The following is a 16,532-nucleotide window of genomic DNA, read 5'->3' on the forward strand; positions in this document are numbered from 1 at the left end:
TTTATTTATATTAATGTCAAATGGTGAATGCCATATGAACTTGATGTACTTTCTGAGTTATTATCTTTCAAAAAAATCAAAAAGGCAACAATAAATTCATGCGAACTTATCTTGGATTAAGTTTAAATCCAATCCATGCAAAATATTTACTCACAGCTGCATGCTTTTATCATGCCGCCATAATTCGAGTACACAGCGTTCTAATATGCATCCCACCTATAAAATTCGTTAGTGGAACGGCAATTTAAGCGGTCGTGGTCGATGGCGTTGCGGGCCTTTAGTGAAACGTAGCCAATGAAGAGACTTAAGACATTTATAAGGATGGTTATTACTTTCAATTAATTATGATAATTGATATTAAAATAATACTTGATTTTGAAATTCTTAAAATACCTGTTTATTATAATTTTGTTAAACTTTTAAATTTCATATGTTTAAATATTAAAACTTTACATGTTATTTCTGGGAAAAGAAATATTTTTTAGATTTTTTTGTTATGCTAATTTTTTGAATTATTTAAAATTGGTAAAACGGACAAGTAATCATAATATTCAAACACAAAATAACTTAATTGTTGTACAACCGATAACACTTTTATTAGTAAATATCACAAGAAGGCTGATTAACGTACTGTCATAGTTTTGTGCTATGTATTTAAAAAAAAAAATAAGTTGGCGCCAAAAACCTAGCTACAACATTTAAAAATTTAAGCCGTGTTGAAAATAATATATTTATTATTATAACAATGGACCGATATGTAATAAGAGAAAGACGATTGGGTGTAGGTAAGTAATTTTCAAATGATGATGTTGGTATTTTAACTTATAATTTGGACTATACGAAAATAAAGTTTCTACGGAGGTACATATGCGTAATTAAAGGATATACCTTTAAATCATACTTATAAATTACAAATTTATTAAAATATATTTTTTTTAACTTTATTAAAAGAAAACAATTACCTACCTATATCATCAACTATTTTTGAGAAACTTTAACAGACAAAACGAGAAGAGCTCCATAGAATATTTGTATCATAAAATCAACTTTTTTCAGAGTATCCTGAGGGAAATCATATGATTGCGTTTTCAGCAACTAGTACAGGAAATAATATTACTATGTAAGTAGTCAAGAGATTGCGAGACTAGAGGGCTCTAAGGGGCTTAAATCTTGACATTATTTTCTATTTATCTTAGTTCTTAGGTCGCAGCTATAACTTAGAAATCTAATTATGAATAAATTAAAATTTCAAGAAGTACTTAACTTAAAACGAGCTGAATGTATCAAAAGATGATGCAGATTATTTATAAACTACCGTCATCGTTTTATTATTCTTATAGTTCATGTAGGTACAATTAATATAATTAAAAACAAAAGTATAATAAAAATTTTCTTCTTTGATTTGAGCAAACCCGGAGATTTATACGTATATACACACATCGACTGCAGTTCCTATTTTTTTAACATATTTCACATTTTATTAGGTAATGTATTCATTAATTTTTAGCAAGTATGATTATAAATAATCCTATCAAACCACAATTTATAATGTTAAGCTTGTAATTTATTAGTTATCGAAATTGAACTCTTCCAGGCCTGAACAAGTTTTCTACAGACCTGGTAATACTGATAGTCCAAGCATTAATATGCATTTGGGCGCTCCAGGATTAGTTGCACTACAGGCGCCAAGCTATCCATCAAATGTATGGACATTATCATAACATTATAGTTTAAAATTTATTTACATACTAGTTGCCCGGACAGACTTCGTTCTGTCAAATGTTACTAAAAATTTAAGGAACATACAAAAAAATAATTTAGCCGAATCGGTCGAGCCATTCTCGAGTTATGCGCTTAGCAACATTCATTTTTATTGATCTATACTAATATTATAAAGCTAAAGAGTTTTTTCGTTTATTTGTTTGAACGCGCTAATCTTAGGAACTACTGGTCCGATCTGAAAAAATCTTTCAGCGTTAGATAGCCCGTTTATCGAGGAAGGCTATAGGCTATATATCATCACGCTAAAATCAATAATAAAATCAAGAATGTTTCAAAATCGTTTTTTTTTTCAAGTAACTTCAACGCGGACGAAGTCCCGGGCAGTAGCTAGTATAGATATAAAATGCAAAATGGTCTAAAAGTTTCCATGTAAGCTCCTAGACTTTCAAGACATTTTGTTGATTTTATTATAGCATCGTCTATTTTAATACCTACTAGTTGATGATGATGGCATATGTACTAAGGCACAACGTTATTAGATAAATTATTACCTAATAGCAATTAGCAATAATCATAGACATCTACAAGTTAAATAGCTAGAATATTCAAAATAATTAATGATTTAATCTCAGGTTGTACAACATCCGATTTCCAAATTCTTTTGTCGGTTGAAATTGAATTGAAATAGTAGTTAATTAAATATACAAATGAAATATTAAACAGCAATTAAGTATAATAAAAAAACTAATATTACATATTCTGTAATTTATCTAAAATGATATATTTAAGGGTGCATGTATGTGCATATATATTAAAGAAGATTATAAGACAGCTAAGTACACTCAGCATTAAACCTCATTACGTATATATAATTTTACTAGCTGTGCCCGCGGCTTCGCCCGCGTTGAAATTAGTGTGTCACAAAGTTTTCCCGGCACACTTCCAGTGAAACTCTCATCAAAATCGGCTTAGCCGTTCCGTAAACCTTCCTCTTGCCAATGGTGGCGCCCTCTCTCCAATGGTGAAACCGCTTACAAATCCGTTCAGTAGATTTCGAGCGAATGGATCACATACACTTTTGAGGACTTTGTTTTATAAAACACTAACTGTTTCCCGCGACTACGTCCGCGTGGTTATGAAGATATGCATTACTATTAAGATGTTTAACGCAAATTATTTTTTTATTTCAGTCACTTGAAATGCTTATCAAACTGAGTAACTTTTTAAAAGGCAAATTTAGTATAATTTAATAGTTATTTTTATAAAACCTCTCTATACACCACATTTTTAGTTTTATTTTCAGGCTGTATATGTTTCATACAAACTATCAACCCCAATTAAACCCCCTTAGCGGTGGAATATCGTATAATCCGTTCTTAGCGGACATCTGCTAACTATAATCTACCTCCCTGCCAAATTTTATCTTTGTCCAACCTGGATGGATAGACCATCCAGTGGTTTTAGAGTTCTCGTGATGGGTGAGTTAGTGACCTTTCTCTTCTATATATATATATATATATATAACGATGCATTATTTGCATATGCATGCATTTGAACACCTCCTCACCATCTATAGAGCATATATTTTAAATTTCAAGTCTCTTACTTCAAAAACATAAGATTTTCGTACAAACTTCCGACCCCCGTTTTATTCCCTTAGGGGTCGGTTTTCGTAAAATCAGTTCTTAGCGGATGTCTACGTCCTATAAAAAACCTACCTGCCAAATTTCAAGTTTGTAGCTGTTATAGTTTTGGAGATTTCGTGATTAGGGAGTCAATCTACCATCCCCCGTTTTAACCCCAAAAGAGAGTTGCTTTCTAAAGATATATTATTTGGACACCTTCTCACTATCTATAGAGCATACATTTTAAATTTCAAGTCTCTTATTTCAAAAACATAGGACTTTCATACAAACTTCTAACCCCCGTTTTACACCCTTAGGGGTCGAATTTCGTAAAATCCGTTCTTAGCGGATGCTAACGTCTTATAAGAAGCCTACCTGCCAAATTTCAAGTTTGTAGGTGTTATAGTTTCGGAGATTTCGTGATGAATGACCTTTCGCTTTTATATATATTATAGATAACGAAGTACCTACTTACGTGAAGTTGTAATCATCAACCCAACTGTCGCAATATTCTGAGTTTAATGAACAAAGTCATCCTAATTAGATATACTCAGTTAACATATTGCTTGATTTGTTTGTGTGTAGTATTATACTAATAGTAATAGTAGGTACATATGTAATGCATTTTTTAATATTTATACTTTAAGACGGTTATTTTAGTAATACGCGATATAAATAAACTCCCATTTTTAATTCGAGTGTAAGAGAGTGTTACGGCCTTCAGTGAGGACATTTTTTTCAATGCTGATACGAAATATACTACAGAATGCCTTTATTTATAGTGTGAAGCTAGCTTATGACATGGTTATTAACATAATAACAACAACATTCAAATATGCGTCGTTAGACAGAATGTGCTCAAGAAATAAAGGTTCACTGCTTGTTCCCCGTAGGTGATAGCGTGATAATATGTAGCCTATATGTTGACCCGACTTAATAATATTCGCCAAATTTGAAGTAAATCCATGCAGTACTTTTTGAGTTTATCCCGGACAATACATACAGACAAACAGACAAAAATTCTAAAAACTATATTTTTGGCTTCGGTATCGATTGTAGATCACACCCCAAGTATTCTTTTAAAAAAATATTCAATGTACAGTTTCGACTTTTCTACCATTTTACTATATGTATAGATAAATATTTAAATGTAAATTGAATTGAAAGTAGTAATTTATTATTAAAGCATAAATGAAATAAAAATATAATAAAACTAAATATATTTTATCTAAATAAAATATTACTAATCTCACGAGTAAATGAAGAGTACTTAAATAAAGTCCAAACGTACGTAATTCTAAGTTAAAGTACTTGTCGAAGGTTTTGCAAAAGGTATAAAGGTAGTTGTAATAAGTGTGAGAGCGTTTTAGGTGAATCAACCACAAGGTCATTTCGTGTCTGGAATTGATCCTCGTTATTTAGCGGCATACAATGATAACTCCGCAGGATATATCGCTACAGGTAATTTAAAAAAGTTTTATTAAGAAATTTATTCGATATGTTTTTCATTTTATTGTACAAAAAATTGTTTATTTCTACTGAAATTGACGACATAATCTGCTCTTGAATATAAGAAAGAAATTTGAAGTACTATAAAAATGTTTGGTAATATTTACTGTATGTTTTACGGGTTATTTTAACGTCCAATAATTTTTCTGGCTGATTAATTGTACCCACTTCGTTTTCAGTCAATAAGTATAAAAATTTTGAAATGTTCTGATAAGCGAACAACTTTACTCTGCATTGTCCAAAGCATCAATTTTTTTTTCAATAATGTCATTTATCAACTACTAGCGCACCCGGCAGACGTTGCTCTGCCTGGAAAACAGCTACCACATTTGATAGCTTACATACCGATAACAGCGCCACCTACCAGGCCTAATTGAGATAAAAACTACCCTATCTCCCAAGTTGGACCAAATTACAGATGCTTACAAAATTTGATAACAATTGTTTCAGTAGTTTTGGAGCTTATCTGGAACATACACCGTGACACGAAATTTTTATATAAATAGATGTGTACTCTGGTGTAGTGTTGCGCGTGCCGCAATGGTGTTGTCTACACACCAGCAGTTGTGGGTTCGATTCCCGCTCCCAGTGAATATTTTTGTTTGCACAAATATTTATATCCGGTCTGGGTTTATATCCTTGTGAATCTCCCCGTCGTGCCTCGGAGACCACGTTAAGCTGTCGATCCCGGTAGCTATCATAGAAGCCTGATAACAATCGTTACTCACCATTTATCTAAAATACATGCGAGTTTTAGTTGTATCTTTACGTCACTAAAATTACAACATTACCTCTAATGTGAGAGTCACTGTAACATTGATTTAGTACGCTCCTGGGTCACTTAAGCTGTGCCAATGCTTAGTGTATTGGTATGTTGTCAGTATGCGTTTAAATACAGGCGGTTTGCGGGTTGGCGGTTGCAGATATTTGCATTTGTCCAAATATTTCTTTTCGATTTGATCGGGATTCGATCTCCCCATCGTGCCTCAGAGAGCACGTCAAGCTGTCCGTCGTGGTTGTTATCATATACACAATAGTAGGGAATATATCCGCCAACCCGCAATGGAGCAGCGTGGTGCATTAAGCTCCGACCCTGGTCCTATATCGAGAAAGAGGCTGAAGAGATGTTACATATTGTTTATAGCTATAACATATTATTTGTTATTATTATTTAAGAATCTAATATTATTTACGTCTTGTTGAAAAATAAACATACCATGAACTATCCTACAGGACAATTAAATAGAGAATATACACAAATCGGTGTAAACGCATTCGGCAGCGATTACCAAAATCGCAATTTCATCGGGGCCGAAAGGACTGAAAATAAACGCTATACACCACAAAGGATTCCGAACGGTTGGCATTTCGTGTTATTAAGCTTTTGAACAAGGATTTTCTTTATATTCTGGTGACACGGACTATTAGCGGTATTTCAGAGTGAAAAATTATAAAAAAGTGATGTTTTATTATATTTATGTTTTTTTTTAATGAAAAAGTTTGAGTTTAATACCTACACTAAAGAAGTTAATTAATCAAATTTTACAAAATCTTCTTATACAAAAGTAAAATCTTCAAAAATTGTGAAGTATCAATACTAAATAATAACAATAATATATATAATTTATTTTATTGGAACTGTCTTCAGAATTTTCCAAACACAATTAATGGTAAAACGCTAACAGAACTAGAAATATGTAGGTGTGAGATATATTAAATTATAATAGTATCAATATTTAGGTTTTCCACAAGTGAACACTACCCACGGTTTTACGAATTAGATTTTATAGAATGAAATAGTAAACTGAGGTTGGGCACAGGAGGAAATTTCCTGCTCATAATAAGAAGTAGCCCGACGGGGGTAGTACCTCGACCTTACAAAAGATCTCAGCTAAATAATACTGTTTTTAAGAAGTGTTGTGTTCCTGTTGGTGAGCAAGGTGACCAGATCTCCTGGGGGGATTGGGGATTGGGTCGGCAACGCGCTTGCGATGCTTCTGGTGTTGCAGGTGTCTATAAGCTACGGTAATCGCTTACCATCAGGTAAGCCGTACGCTTTTTTGCCGACTAAGTTGTATAAAAAAAACTTTGTCTTCGTGTTGATACTATAAATTTTAACGAATACTTTGATATATTCTAATTATATGACACAGCAATATTTGTCACACAAGTTGAAGGTTTATTATATCTCGAAAAATATTTTTCAAGCCCAAGTCGCACGCATGACAAACCCCATACCTTACGCAACTGATTCTCCAAAAAGAACAAATTCGAATTTCTCTATCGAAAATCAATTTCAACGAAAACATACTGAGAGTAAGTTCAAATAAGTTTATTGTTGGTTTACTAAATATTATATGCGTAGTAGGGTAGGTATTATTATTTCATTTTTTATGCTTAGAGCTACAACTTTTTGTCTCATCTGTTGTTTTAGGTAATACAGGTGTCTATGTATTTCATTATTACACAGCTTACGAGTACATCTAGTATACTTTAGGTAAATTGCTAAGTTAAAGTAAATGTTTATACTAAATATGTAGTTTGAAAACGATTATTATTGTTACAGCTTCTTGAAATTCATTTCAATGTAGTTTTACTTGTATACATACCAGATTAATATTTATTTACGTATTGACTGTGTGATTTCTTAGAAGTTTAAATACTGACTTCTACGATTGAATTAAGTAAAGCTTTACTAACGATGCTTTGTCGACACGTTACTAGAAACTGACATCCTTTATATCACTAAGACCAAGTGCAAAATAGGCGGATATACCTGAAATACATTAATAAGTTGAAGCTTAGACTTAACCAACTTAAGTCCTTTTCAATATGAGCTTTTTATTATCCAATTTATTTCATTTTACTCCTAAGACTAAAATAATCGACTAGACTAAAAAAAAGCTACTATTCTAGTAACAGTTCTATTTGAAGTAAAACATTTTTACGCACGCTTGACTTGGGGAGTAAGCTGGTGAATGCGTGACGAGAGCGTTACGAAAAGTGTGATCGGGTGAGGCGAACGGAAGTTAAGAGGGAGATATGAGTTAGTGAATATAGAAAGAGAGCTACGTTTCGTAATTTTTACTTCAGTCGTGTGGTCTAAAGCACAATCATTTTTCGCTTGACTTGGGGAGTAAGCTGGTGAATGCGTGACGAGAGCGTTATAAAAAGTGTGATTGTCGAGGTGAACGGAAGTTGAGAGGGACATATAAGTTAGACGGAACTAAAGAAGTTTTATTTCAGTCGTGTGGTCTAAAGTACACTCCTCTTTTTTAACTATATCTTTATACACGTAGGGATAATTGTAGCATTACGGTTGTTTCTATGGACGAAAAAAATAGTCTTTGTAATGTTAAACACTGGTTAAAATTACAAAGGGGGGTTTATTTAAAAACCTTTAAGTTTCAAAGAACTCATTACATTTTGACCGAGAGTTGTAAAGACAAAGTTTCCGTTTTCACCCTTCAGTACCTCGAGGACAAAGTTCGAAGCCTGTGGACAGGGCGGTTAATTAAAATGAGGGTACTTTAACAACTTCTAATAGGGTAATGATTACTATTTGAGACGCACCTTTAGTTATTCTTAGTGTGTAATTACATTAGTTGAATACGAATGTATACATTATTGAAGTAAAACTTTTTCACGCACGCTTGACTTGGGGAGTAAGCTGGTGAATGCGTGTTGAGAGCGTTACGAAAAGTGTGATCGGGTGAGGCAAACGGAAGCAAAGAAGAAAGAATTTTTTTTAAATATCATATATCATAGGGAGATATAACTTAGTGAAGATAGAAAGACAGTTATGTTAAGTTTTGCTTCAGTCGTGTGGTCTAAAGCACATTAGTTTTTTGCAATTGGTTTACATGGGATCAATAAATTATTTAGAATTGGTTTTATTATCAGTATGAATATGGTATTATTTGGAATGTATTCAAAACTGTGATGGTGTTAAGTTTTTTGATGATTTTAAAAACAATTAAAATTCTATATTCTTCTGCTGTGTGGTTACGGCAGTGAGCTGTGTGGTTACAGCAGTAAAGAATCTAGCTACCGCCTCTCTTCCCGTGGGTGTCGTAAGAGGCGACTAAGGGATAACACAGTTCCAATACCATCTTGGAACTTAAAAAGCCAACCGATGGCGGGATAACCATCCAACTGCTGGTTTTCTAGTACACAGGCCGAAGACAAAGCCAGCCCTGCGGTCAGCAGGTAGCGTGGTGACTATGAAAAAAACGCATGAGTTCGCACCATTTGTGGCGCGAACTTGGAGAGGCCTATGTCCAGCAGTGGACTGTGATAGGCTGAAGTGAATTAAAGGTTTTTTTTTTAAATAAACGGTACACACTCGACGGCCCTCAGTACAATATACAAGCACAAACGTCCAGACTACGACAGATATCTATCTATATGGTCGATACAAATGTCTGTCGTGAACGGGGATCGAACCCGCGACTGCCAGCGCAACAGCCAGTGATGTGACCGCTGCGCCGTCGCGTCATCAAAAGACAAGAATGTTATATACCTACTTGAAGATAAAAAGGTTACAAAGTAAATAATCAAGTGCTATTGAAGCCTTGATTTTTTAAGCTTTTAATTTTTTTTCAATTCATTAGATAAAACGTGACATAAAATTTAATAATAAGAACAAAATTTGTACTGAATTATAGAGCTATATACCCAAATACCTTTATTATTAAATAAGATATTTTCTCCAATGTAGAAATTTCAAAGAAACAAACGGAAATTGATTTATCGAAGAACGAAGTAAAGCATCAAGTCAAAACTCGAAGCGAAAAACTTAAAGTAAGTGCATCATTGTATTTGTTCCAAGTTTTCTCTTTTGTGTTTCTTAATTGAAATTGAAACACAGCCAACAATTAACGGGTTATTTAATTTTATAAATTTTAAGGTTCGTTTGTTTAATTATTATTATTTTTGTCTTTTTTTGTGGTTAGTAGGTAATATACATATAATGGGATTTCTTATAACTATAAAAAATCTTCTATTTGTATAGATATAATAGCTTAACCTATCACAGTTACGGATAGACTGATAGATTGATAACATTAAATCCTAGATCCAGCGTTTGAGCGGTGTTACGATTCTAGCTAAAAAGAGCTTGATAGAACGTGTCGACTGAGGCGACGGTAATTTAACGACATTCAACTATAATTAGGTCTTAGCCAAAAATGTTACGTCAATCTCGAATAGATCCTCTCAATGAATCAAGTTTAAGTTCATACTAGTATGGATTACTGCTGCCTCCCTTAGGAAGGCTCTATGGACTTAAATTTATTAAGTGCTTGCAAAATTATAAGAATATGATCGCTAGCTAAATATCGCTAATAATTTGCTCTGCTCCGATAACTGGCATAAATTTGCCGTCTTACTGAATTTTTATGATATGCTGAACTGCTGTCTGTTAGTTATTTCGATACGACTACTTTATCCAAGTATATATATATATATATACTTGGCTACGTAACGAAGACCTTGATTAGCATTAGAATGTATCTGTTGTTCATGTGTAAGATATAAATGCAATCCATGCATGTAAATGCATATCGTGTGTCTTTTTTTTAATACTGCCCAGTACTACTTTTTAGTGTCCATATAATTGTTTATAGACATTTAAAATTATTTAAAAATAAAATATTAAAACGAATTTACGATAAAACCTTAACAGAGAGTTAAAAAAAAATCAAACAAAGAAAAACAACACATTCTAGTGTATGTTATATATGTACGTTAAATATATAATATCTTATACAAAAGTGTTATATAAATCGTTATTAAAATTTAATAAATTAAATTTATCTTTTCATAACCCTAGAGTGTTATATCGTAAATCCCTTTTCACTTATACGAGATCTTGTAATTTTCATGAAACATAATGTCGTCTAGAATAACAACCGGTTATTAAATTTAATTAATTAAAATTAATATACCTGTCCGGACTATTCAAACTAATTAGCTGTGTAAAGTTGTATGAAAACTGCTTCAATTTAGCTTTATGGCGATAAATTAAATTAAATTAGAGCGGCCTTTATGCGGAGCTAAGATCTTAATTAAATCTTTTACCTAACGGTGTGATGGAGGCTTTGTCGAATGTGGATATCGCGGATTTTATATCATAAAATGAGATCTGTTAAGTATTAATTTGAAAAAATAAGGACTTTATTTATGTAAGTCATTCAGTTGACTGTGGCACGTATATCACAATGAGTAAACTATAGTACACGATTTTTCACAATTTTTTTTTTTGTATAAATCATAAGTGATAACATTAAAATATATTAGGTAACACTAAAAGCAAGTGTTTAAGGTTTTTATTGTTTTTATTTATATACATTAGCTGTATCATTATTTTTTATATCAAATGTAAATCTCTAAGTGAATTTAAATGGAACAGCTCATCACCCAACATTAACATAAAGGATAAAATTCTGTCCAGGAAAGTAGAAGGGTTAGCGAGAAAACTATCTTTTTACCATCGTTCATTTGAAGTATGTCGTGGGAGCGGATCCTCATAATAAAAATAAATGGAGCACATTTCTCTGTCTTCTCTAAGTAGCAATATTGAGTAATTTTTTTCATTGTAAATAAAGCTAGTTAATTGAAGGAGCAGCCGGTAAGGCGATGCAATATCCGTTCGTCGTTTTGTTTTAAAAAAAATATAGTATCTACCATTGAACGATCGTTGTCGCTCTAGCGTTATGATTTCATCACATTTCGATGGATTTTTAAATAGAATAGGAATGGATTTTTTAATTAAAATATAAATAAATGTATGTTTCCTGTTTAGTTCGAAAACATCGTCTACAATTAATTTTAAACAAGAACTAGAGGCACCTATAAGTTACACACATGCAGCTTTTTCAAACAATATTTTTTTTATATTGCTAAATAGGTACGATATAACTAATTAAAAAAAAACAAAAAACCCGCCTGCGTGAAGAACAATTAATAGAAAATCAACTGAAAAAGCTGGAACAAGATAAAAATTCAATATGCACACAAAGTCAGCGAAATAAATAGAAACAATATCAAACATTTTGTGCTGTACATTTAAAATATATTAATACGGTAGTCCTTCGAAACTTTATGCAACGTCGTATATAACATGCAGTCGGAGACATGCACAAAGAGAGAATGATTTGACTTATCCTTCAATTTTATGCCCCTTCCTTCCCTTTCTTGGCAGTCGGGTAAAAATAATGTACCAAAAACAACTGTATTTATTTAATTTTGCACGCTTCTCTGAATAAAATCACGTGATTTTGTTCAGATAAGGGCTTAAAATCAAGTCGCACGCACTCACATGTAAATTTAATTTAAATTCTGTAAAAACAATTACAAAACCGAAACATTGAACTCGCTACCGCACTTTTAATTAATTGTTATAATAATCATCATAGTAATAAAAGCACTCAAACCATAACAATTTAACGTTTACGTAATTACAAAACATTACGTGACACGAGAAACGTTTTCTCCAGTAGGTACGTGTATACAAATTTAAATGTAACGGTCGTTGAGTGCAAACATGCCCATTAGTACGTGTTGCCAGGACTAATAATATGCATTTCTATGTAAAAATAAATGCATTTGTTTAAAAATTTTTACTAAAATATTTTTTCTTTGTTATTGTTGTTAATAGTAGGTATAGTGAGAGGTTTATTTCATATTGTGAACCACAAATTCAATAGATCCGATCTAGAGACGATCTTTACTCATCTGCTTATGGATGAAAATTATTTTACATTATTTTAGGGTATAGGAAAAATAATCGCAAAAGGATTAACTGAAAATTCCTGGCCAGCTCACATTTAAATCAAAGGTGAAAAATTTTTTTTCCTGCATAACTATTGGATAAACATTTATATTAATGTATATAGTTCTAGTTTCTTTCACCCTCACGTTTAATTAATAAATTTACATCAAAATAAGCGCTACTTCATTGCGAATACCATGACATAAGTTTGCCTACTATAAGTTGGGTTTGAACGGCGGTTACCGAATATAATATAGTTTGGCCAGGAATTTTCCAGCCAACCCTTTTAAGATTTATCTTCTACGTACTAAAGTTAATAATTTAATTTTTATCCCTGAAGCACATGATTGAAAATCGCGTCTAGCTTGGATCTTAGACTACTACCACTGAATTGAGATTTACGTGTGTACTCGTATAATATTAAGTCCGTGTTGCATATGTTATTCAATTATTCTTAACATTTTTGCGAAAATCGTCTTGATTATATGTATAGCAATTTGTATCCGCGGGTAGAGCTAACCAATTTGGGAATCATCTGCATACATATAAAATAAGGGAATACATGATTTTAAAGTTAAGGAAACTACAGCATTTTGTAAGTGCGAATGAAATTTTCATATACGGGCGAGCTAAAGTACAAAGCGAAGTTTTAACTACCTACTTACATAGTTTATATAGTCATTACATGAAAGTCGTGACACATTGAGCGACATCTATTTGAAATGGCTTAAAACAAAGAAAACTTAAGAAAACTAAAGGCTTTATAGATTTTAATTGTTACAAATTACATCGGGATATTAGTGATATATGTACATGCACAGTACTGTGATGTGATTGTAACAGTACTCTCATTACTTTCTTATACATACATTTTTGAAGTAAAAATTCTTTAGGCATGCTTAACTTGGGGTGTAAGTTGGTTAATGCGTAATGAGAGCGTTATAAAAAGTGTTTTCGGGTGAGGTGACCAGAAGTTGAGAGGGATATATGAGTTTGTGAAGACAGAAAGAGAGATAACCTTTTGTAAGTTTTACTTCAGTCGTGTGGTCTAAAGCACACTTTTTTATGTGGTATTCCATAATAATGAAATGGAAATTAATCATAGAATGGAATGGAATATCAAAAATGGACACTTGGACCTTTGAGTAGCAGTGCTAAAAATATCCTTGCCTTGTTGTCTCCTCTGGTGATGAGAGCTGGTGCATTTTTTGCCAGAGAACTAGGTTAGCGATTCAACGGAGAAAGCATGCTACTAGCATATATGCTGCTAGCATTCTTGGCATCACCCCACGCGGACATTATATTACAACTATCTTAACTAACTAACTAAAAACTATATATTTATATTTATAAATATATAGTTTTTAAGTTGTGGATTGTAAAATTTAGTTTCATTTTTGTAAAAGGCAAATAAATTTAAGAGAAAACTAAAGATACAATTAATTGATTTTCTTGTTGTCTTAATAAAATTATTTTGGTACACCTAAAAGCTATTTATCGCTTGAAATATGAATGTATCAAACATTTTTATAGTTTGAAGTACTGTAATCTTAAAATCTTTAATAACGTGTGAGAAACAGAAGCCAAGTTTTAGTAAAATAGAATTTTTAATTATAATGTGGATTTTTTTTCATTACCTTTATATAATAAAATCTACCTAACTGTTATCTTTATAATAATGATTATACTCGTATTTGCTTTAGAATACAAATGTAAGCATTTGTGTTTAGCTATTAAGAAAAATAACATATATTTTCTTCTAAAGGAAAGATGAAGCTTCAATTTTCCCTTTGTTCTACTGCAAATTGCTGAAGGTACACGTTTCTAAATTGGTTTTAGCACGTGATGCAGTTTTCCTTACAATATTTTTCCCCCTGCAACATGTTCCACACATGCTTTGATCAAATTGTCACGTTTCTTGATTTACTAATTTGACAGAACAAAAAATAAGCCCAATCAAGGAAATATGTGTTTATTATCACTATACAGGAGCTGCAAAAATCTGGTATTCGAGTATTTTCTGGTCCCATAGAAAATATTTTGAAATGGCACAAGTCACTTCAAGACGTTGGTCTCATGGTTCTTTATGAAACTGTTGGTAAGAATATTGTAAAAAATTAAAATAAAATTTTGTAAATATTATTATAATTCCATTAAACAATTATTTTAATGTAGTTTTTAAAGACAATCTTATCTATCTATCTTATGATAATGAAATGTGTAATCTTATGACATACTTTTTTAAGGCGGCGGGTTTGATCTCCACTCACAACAGAGAATTGTATTGATCATATAGATGATGAATGTTTATATATATATATATTATAATGCGTTTATATTATTTATTAATCATTCAAAAATTTTAAAGGTAAATGTGTCAGTGTAAGAGCAGGCGAATCTTGTGCTAAGAATTTGGTCGTGCGAGACGATAATGGACCAGCAATTCAAGTAGTCTACTATGAAATAGACTTTTTGTTACCCGAATTGAAAATACCTTGTCTTATAAGGTAAGAAATAATTGTAATATTTATTTGTGTCTTTATTCAAATGTGTGATATTAACATTTTGGAAAAGTTCCCGAGTAGGTAAGTAGGTATTTGATTAATTTTGGTGAGGTTAATAAACATTAATTAATTTAAAGAAAAATGTATTAAATGTTTAACTTACAACCGGACGAGAAGACAACCAGGAAATTTTAAATTTGTTGTCAAAAAATGTACTTAATTAATAAAATTAGTTAACTTTGACTCTAAAGTTGGTTATTGGTCCCCATGGAGGAGAAGTCTGGCCTTTTAGCTGGGGCCAGCCAGTCGCTGGAGGGATCCTGTTGCCTGCAGATCAGGGACTCTCCAATTAAAGTGGCTGAAGGCAAGGGTTTGGTCAGTATTGCACCCCCAAGTGCTGAGGCCGACATACAGTCTAGGACTGCCTACTCGGGGCGTCCTGGATATCACACGTAAATGGGTTCCCCTGCGATACCAAAAAAAAGACCATTTCACTTTTTAACCGATTTCCAAAAAAGGCGACAGTTCTCGATTCGATTGTATTTTTTTTACATATGATACCTGAGAACTTTTTATTCGGTGGACCGATTATGATTGTTATTTTTTTAATCGAAAGGTGCTCCTTGTCGTGTAGTCCTATTTTAATTTGATCGAGATCTATGAACTACATTTTGAGTAAACCTTGTAACGCGTATTTATTTTATTATTTTTCGTCTACTTACGTTGTATAATTTGTTGATGTAATAAAAAAGTCGGTTTTTTTTCGTTTGCGAGCGGACGATATGTAGGTATTTCCTTCACGACGTTTTCCATTACTATGTGTTTAGTCGCCCAAAAAAATTCAACAATTCTTGCGCTATTTAAATCACGGAATCATTGGGTTACTTTCCTTTACGCCTTTGTTTATTTGTTCTTTTTGATATATAGGGTTATAGGCCGTATTATGCCAGGCAGCAGTAGATTGCAAGCGTTTAGTGTACGTCCGGCGACAGGAGACGATATATCCATACTGCCTCGTCGTGCTGCAGTAGCATCTCATCACGTAGCTAAACTCTGTAAAGAATATTCCCAATAAAATACTTAAGACATTTCTTTTTAAAATGTTTCCTATTTTTATTGAACGGCATGTTTGCTTTGATTACTTTGTTACGTCTTGACATTGTCTTTTTTTCGTTTGCCTAATTTGCAATAAATTTAAGTTTGGTTTTAATGTAATAAAGAGTTGTGTATTTTAAAACAATTTTTCATTTAATTATAAATTACATATTTTATATGAATAGCAACAGATTTTTTATTTTTACTTTTGATTACTTTCTTTAAGTTTTTTACTTTACTTTTGTTTACTTTTTTTAAGTTGTTTCGTGTAAAAAAAGTATAATTACGCCATAAGGATATCAG

General features: G+C 32.2%; 1 protein-coding gene across 1 annotated transcript; it reads left to right on the forward strand.

Moving 5' to 3' along the window:
- Positions 1–745: 745 nt before the first annotated feature.
- On the forward strand, positions 746–16,209 carry LOC123656151. The gene is made up of 8 exons (XM_045591859.1): positions 746–785; positions 1,057–1,120; positions 1,595–1,703; positions 4,718–4,808; positions 9,577–9,659; positions 14,620–14,728; positions 14,999–15,137; positions 16,062–16,209. The coding sequence occupies exons 1-8, from the start codon at positions 746–748 to the stop codon at positions 16,207–16,209; spliced, it is 783 nt and encodes a 260-aa protein (XP_045447815.1).
- Positions 16,210–16,532: the final 323 nt, after the last annotated feature.

This window comes from Melitaea cinxia, chromosome 9, assembly GCF_905220565.1.
Source record: "Melitaea cinxia chromosome 9, ilMelCinx1.1, whole genome shotgun sequence".
Taxonomy (NCBI): Eukaryota; Metazoa; Arthropoda; class Insecta; order Lepidoptera; family Nymphalidae; genus Melitaea; species Melitaea cinxia.